Source organism: Palaemon carinicauda, unplaced genomic scaffold (assembly GCF_036898095.1).
Source record: "Palaemon carinicauda isolate YSFRI2023 unplaced genomic scaffold, ASM3689809v2 scaffold328, whole genome shotgun sequence".
NCBI lineage: Eukaryota > Metazoa > Arthropoda > Malacostraca > Decapoda > Palaemonidae > Palaemon > Palaemon carinicauda.
The window spans coordinates 145,001-152,500 of NW_027170955.1; the positions used below are offsets into that span (position 1 = coordinate 145,001).

General features: G+C 32.7%; 1 protein-coding gene across 1 annotated transcript in view; it reads right to left on the minus strand.

The window, feature by feature from the left end:
* Positions 1 to 3,800, minus strand: part of LOC137636562 (atrial natriuretic peptide receptor 3-like) — a gene marked incomplete at its 3' end in the record, with an annotated part of 148,794 nt that extends 144,994 nt beyond the window's left edge. Inside the window, exon 1 of the mRNA XM_068368959.1 lies at positions 2,835 to 3,800. Coding sequence (XP_068225060.1) covers positions 2,835 to 3,537 — 703 coding nt within the window. The remainder of the gene's footprint in view (positions 1 to 2,834) is intronic.
* Positions 3,801 to 7,500: the final 3,700 nt, after the last annotated feature.

Consider the following 7,500-nt stretch of genomic DNA (forward strand, 5'->3'; position numbering starts at 1 on the left):
ACAAGGATAGTGAGGTTGCAGCGACCAAAGGAGCTAACGAGTTTGAGCAGGACTCGAACACCAGTCTAGCGTTCACCAGTCAGGGACTTTACCGCATCGGTCACCACAACTTCGGATTTGTGAAGGTCTCAGCAAAAAAAATATACTATAGAGGCACTCAGTAGAGTGCAGACCTCCGCCGCGTCAGCTCGTTTCTTGACCCTTTGCTCGACCTTGACCTTGACCTCTGACATTAACAGGTGTTAATTGGCGTGGATTTTTATACACTCAAATATGAACCAAGTTTGAAGTCTCTGTGACAACAATGTCCAGTCTCTGTGACAACAATGTCCAAACTTTTGGCTAATTACATGAATTGAACCTTTTCCTTGACCTTGACCTTTGACCTTAACATTCCAAAATATAACCAGTTCCATATTTTTACATAACCGTTAATCCCTGCAAGTTTCATTACTCTACGATTAAAATTGTGGCCAGGAAGCTGTTCACTAACAAACACACAAACAGGGGGTAAAACATAACCTCCTTCCAACTTCGTTGGAGGAGGTAATTAAGAAATAACACAGGCAAGTTGTGTTAATCATTTATCAATATTAGCTTTTATATACTCTATGTAACACAGTCCTAACAGATGATCTTTAAGCTGAAGTCATAATGTCTGGTTAGAGCTACCTTGCTTGAGGGTACACTCTCTGTTCTCTTATTTCCTTTCCTCACTGAGCTATTTTTCTCTGTTGGGGCCCTTATAGGACTTATAACATCATGCTTTTCCAACTAGGGTTGTAGTTTAGCTAATAATAATAATAATAATAATAATAATAATAATAATAATAATAATAATAATAATAATCGGTGACTTCAGGTAACACTTGCATTGGTAATATATATATATATATATATATATATATATATATATATATATATATATATATATATATATATATATATATATATATATATATATATAGTATATATATATATATATATATATATATATATATATATATATTATGTATATATATAATTTATATATAAATATATATATATATATATATATATATATATATATATATATATATATATATATATATATATATATATATATATATATAATATATATATATATATATATATATATATAATAAAATATATAATATATATATATATATATATATATATATATATATATGTATATATATATATATATATATATAAAAATTATGTGTATATGAATATATATAAGTATATATATGTATTCTATATATATATATATATATATATATATATATTATATATATATATATATATATATATATATATATATATATTTATATATATATATATATATATATATATATGTATATATATATATATATATATATATATATATATATATATATATATATATATATATATATGCATGTATGTATGTATGTGTATATCCATACGTATGATCTTCTGTTTAGGAACAAATATGTTTATTAATGGTATATTCTTACCATTAGGCAAGCCAGCAACCTTTGCCTGTCGGCCACTGGGGTGATACTTTTAATATTTCGACTCTCTCTTTCATCACGTCCAATCTGTTTGGGTAACATCTGGAATATTGCCAGGTTGAGTCCCATTATATTTATATTGAGGAGTTTGGTATCTTAAAAGTAACGAAAATAGACCTTATGGTGTGAATAATATTTTTAGTTTTTTTATTATTATTATTATTATTATTATTATTATTATTATTATTAATATTAATATTATTATTATTATTATTATTATAGTTGTTGTTGTTGTTATTATTATTATTATTATTATTATTATTATTATTATTATTATTATTATTATTATTTGCTAAGCTACAACCCTAGTTGATAAAGGTAAGATGCGGGCTCCAACAGGGAAAATAGCCCAGTGAGGAAAGGGAACTAGGAAAAACAACTAAGAGAAGTTTCAAGAACAATGATAACATTAAAATAAATCTTTCATATGTAAACTATAAAAGCTTCTAAATAACAAGAGGCAGAGAAATAAGATATAATAGTGTGCCCGAGTATACCCTCAAGCAAGAGAACTCTAACCCAAGACAGTGTAAGGCCATGGTACAGAGGATATGACTCTACAATCGTACAAATTATTTCAATGTGAAACCAATGATGGAGACAATATTATTTACAAAAGACTTTTGCAATTATTATTTTCCAGTTTTTAGGAACAAAAAAAAATTTGTTTTGACTTTTTGCAAAACGAAAAACAATGCTGACAATAGAATAAAGAAAAATTAACACCATGTCAATTAATAAAAAGCTAAATTAATAAGATTGAAAATAAACAAAGTTATTACATATACTAGATTTTTATATTTATCAATTACCAAAGAGTTTATGATTTTTTTGCGAAATTTACAAATTGGTAAAAAAGATTTCTTCAAACAGGTGTGATATTGTCGCGAGTAACCTGAATATACGTTTTGATTTGTTAAATAAATGCAAAAAAATGTCTAGTTTGTGTGTATGTTCATACTACTACTACTACTACTACTACTACTACTACTAATAATAATAATAATAATAATAATAATAATAATAATAATAATAATACTAATGATACTGCCACTACTATTAATAATAATAATAATGATAATAATAATAAGAATAATTATAATAATATTGATAATAATAATAATAATAATAATAGTAATAATGATAATAATCATTATAAATCAATGGGTGATGATAAGCCATTTTTTCCAATAAGGAATAACTACTTACAGCAAATCTTTACTGTAACTCTGTACCTTTACTAAAAAAAAAAAAAAAAAAGAAATTGTTGGATCTTACCTGCAAATTTGTTGAAGTACAGATCAACGGCCGCCAGAGGGCCATCCGTCGAAGACGTTTTCGAATCCCTGTACCTGACCTTGATTGTGTAGTTAGCCAGTGGCCCCCGAAGCCCAGTTTCTCTTAAATGCCTGACTGCTAGCTCCACCACAGGCAGCACTTTGACCCTCGAGTACTGGTGTGAGGCGTTACAGGGAACGATGACAGCGAAGTCAATGATGTGGTCTTCCTCCGTCGTGTCTTCGTTTGGAAGCTTGGAGGCTCTTTCAGCCAGACATGTCTCCGAAGGCGGTGACCTCTTCTGAGAGATCAGGTATCGGTTCGGTACAAGTTCTCTTGCTTGGTCCTGGACCGCCCTTGGACCTTTGGACCACTCGGGTTCGGTTCTGAGGTGCTTCCGCAACAGCAGCATATCGACTATAGTATCCTTGACGCTCTCAGAGACGTGTCTCGAGCTCCTGAGGTACTTTTTATATGCGTGTCTGTATATCACCGGATGGTGACGATCTGGATGCCGGCTGGGATGCCGGCCGGGGGTTTCTCGTCGTTCCTCGAATTTATCATCTCCTGTATCTCTCATGGTGTCTAGAGGAGGCAATTCCCTCTTCGAAGGATCTCCGGAGGGCTCCTTTGAAGAGCTGTGAGTTTCGGACACCACCACCGCCCATAATGCTACCAGCATCAGCCAGGTCCATGGCGCCATGGCTGTTTTTCGTCCTTGGTTTTAGTGTACTGAACACCGTTTGGTGTATTTATTAATCCCTTGGACACTCGTATTCACTACATTGCCTATAAGTTAACCTTTGTTTAGGCAGTAGACTGAGTTCTCCATTATAACTTAAGTTCACATTAAGTATTTTCTCATGCTTGATAATTTTGCAATTTTAAATGAAGCCGCTATCGATACTTTTTTCACATTGGTGTTTCTTGACTTAGGAGAGAGTAAACAAAGCAGCTTCTTGTACAGACGATCTGGAAAGAGAGATAGAATAAATAGATTGGTGTGATGGATTCAAAATGTAAAAATTTACTTAAAGAATATTGAATTAATATTTACTAGACTAGGTTAACTTTTCTGTATATTATTTTATATATGTTATATTAATCCTTTTTTCATATATTCCTTAATTTTGGTCTTTTAACCCCAGAACCCCTTCGTTGTTTGAGACGGATGTTAACACCATCGCCGGGAGAATTTTACCCATTTTTGGAAAATAAAAGAAAAATTCTTAACTTCAAAACAGATTTATTACAAAATCTACATTGAAAGAGAAACTCATAAACTTTAGAATAATGATACATAAACTTAGTTTGTACTTAATATTATTCCTGTACGCAGGGTCTAACTCTCCCTAAATCGCCTGGAGAATTTTACCCATTTTTGGAAAATTAAAAAAAATGCTTAACTTCAAAACAGATTTATTGCAAAATCTACATTGAAAGAGGAACTCTCTTAAACATTAGAATGATGATACATAAACTTAATTTGTACTTCATGTTATTCCTGTACGCAGGGTCTAAATCTCCCTAAATCGCCTGGAGAATTTTACCCATTTTTGGAAAATTAAAAAAAAATGCTTAACTTCAAAACAGATTTATTACAAAATTTACATTGAAAGAGGAACGCTTAAACTTTAGAATAATGATACGTAAACTTAATTTGTACTTTATATTATTCCTGTACGAAGAGTCTAAATCTCCCTAAATCGCCTGGAGAATTTTACCCATTTTTGGAAAATAAAAAAAAAAAGCTAAACTTCAAAACAGATTTATTACAAATCTACATTGAAAGAGGAACTCTTAAACTTTAGAATGATGATACATAAACTTAATTTGTACTTCATGTTATTCCTGTACGCAATGTAGAAACCTCCCTAAATCACAAACTTTCCCCCCTCTAGAAAATTCCAGGCAGAGAGCAGGACAGCGCACCCGACGGTCATATGTGTCTCTGTAGGATCTGATTGTATGGGGATTGTATCTCTCTAGGGTTAAAGATTTTAAAGTTTAAAGCCCGCTCATGAATGGCAGAAGCAAGGGACAGTGACATTGCCTTATCGAGCAGGACAAAGCCCTAGAGACTGACCTTATATACATATGGTCAGCACCCAATCCCCCTCACCACCCAAGCTAGGATCAAGAGTTCCAGGCAATGGCTGGTGATGACTCAGCAGGTAGACCTATAGGCTCCCCCAAACCCCCATCCTTACCTCACAAGGGCGATGAGCTTGCAACGACCAAAGGAACTAACCAGTTGGAGCGGGACTCGAATTCTAGTCTGGCGTTCGCCAGTCAGGGACGTTACCACATCGGCCACCACAACCCCTTTTCTGTTTATTGAATATTTTAATCAGTATTCTTGATATATATATACATATATATATATATATATATATATATATATATATATATATATATATATATATATATACATATATATATTGGTAATCTTAAAATAACCCTAACTCGCATGAAAAGTTTCAACTCATATGTAAAGTAAAAATATAAACATGTGGACATCATCTTCCATAACATTAAGAGGAGGAACTTTCGAATTATTGCAACTTGACCCCTCCAAGATTCTTAAGAACAGGGTCAAAATGAAAACAGTAGTTTATCTACACACAGTAATCTTAACACAATAAAATAAGAAAAATAATAATATTAATAAAATATGATGCCTTAATACAATGATCGCACGGGCCGTTAACTTGGAAAAACAAATTAAACAAAGGGCTTTACTGAATTTTATTACGAATTTACAAAAGATTTTTCAATTCCAAAAATGAAACATTCTACATAAATTATATATCAATTCGGATTACTTATCCCAAGCATAATAAAAAAAAAAAAAAGGGGCAAACGCATCACCTTTCAGGACTTCCTTTAGTAATACTTCAACGTCAGAGCCAAATATCTAAAATTGATAATGATAGAAAGAGAAGAAACTTAATCATGGACGATAGAGTTCTAGGAAATCTGCTGTAACGAGCAAACTTTAGAATTCATATTGGTTTTTACACCTCTCCCGATATGAGAACCATTGAGTGAAGGTCTTTGGCGAGCTCATCTTGTCACTCAAAAAGAAAATGTTTATTCATGTCAAAAAAGCAGGGCTAATTAACTCCAAACAATGCCACACAGTCATTTTGTAGGCAGTAGTTTGGCGAAAGCACCAGCCATCCGTTGGGATACTACCGCTAGAGATTTATGGGGTGCTTTCACTGGCCAGATAGTGCTACGTTGGATCTTTCTCTCTGGTTACGGTTCCTTTTTCCTTTGCCTACACATACTCTCAAGGGGTTAACTACTGGACTGTAATTGTTCAGTGGTTACTTTCCTTCTGGTAAGCGTGGAAAAGACTCTTTACATATGGTAAGCAGCTCTTCTAGGAGAAGGACACTCCAAAATCAAACCATTGTGCTCTAGTCTTGGGTAGTGCCATAGCATCTGTACCATAATCTTCCAATGTCTTGGGTTAGAGCTCTCTTGCTTAAGGGTACACTCGGGCACACTGTTCTATCTTATTTCTCTTCCTCTTGTTTTGTTAAAGTTTTTATAGGTGATATAGGACATATATATTTTAATGTTGTTACTCTTCTTAAGATATTTTATTTTTCCTTGTTTCCTTTCCTCACTTTGGTATTTTCCCTGTTGGAGCCCCTGAGCCTATAGCATCCTGCTTTTCTAACTAGGGTTGTATCTTAGCAAGTAATAATAATAATAATAATAATAATAATAATAATAATAATAATAATAATAATAATAATAATAATAATAATAATATCGACCATGTTTAAGCAGAAATGCATGAAAAATGCATCAAATGTACTTGTGTTTCAGGCTCGTTCGGAACAGAGTTGATATAAATAGATTCTAGACGAACCTTTTCCAAGTTCCCTCACTGAGAAAACAAGGGCTAATTACAGAGTAAAAGAAGTTCTATTGTTGAAATCTCTTCTAAAATCTTAACCCCCATTACATGCAAATATAAATATATCATGAAGAGTTATAAACAATTGAACATCTGGGATCCGGGTTGAAATATTTATTTCGATACGATGCTTGAAACGTCAATAAGTGTTATGAGGCTTCAACTTTACGAAATCAAATACCATGTCTTATAAAAGACCATAATATTAAATCATCCAAACATCGATATTAACACAAAACAGTGGCTTAAACAAAGGTCATTTTAGTTTGCAAATATTCCATAAAATAAGGCAGCTAATAGGTCCTTTGTCTGGATAGTAGGATGGCAAGAACACCAGCCTGCCGTTGAGATATTACCACTAAAGAGTTATGGGGTCCTTTGATTGGCCAGACAGTACTACATTAGATCTCTAGTTATGGTTCATTTTCCCTTTGCCTACACATACACCAAATAGTCTGGCCTATTCTTACCACATTCTCCTATGTTCTCATACATTTTACAGCACTGTGATTACCAAAAAATTCTTCAGTGGCTAATTTCTTCTTGGTAAGGGTAGAAGCGACTCTTTAGCTATGGTTAAGAAGCTCTTTTAGGAGAAGACCACTCCAAAATGAAACCATTGTTTTCTAGTCTTGGGTAGTGTCCTAGCGTCTGTACCATGGTCTTCCACCGTCTTGAGTTAGTTCTCTTGCTTATTTCACTTCCTCTTTTTGTGAAGAATCTAATTTAATG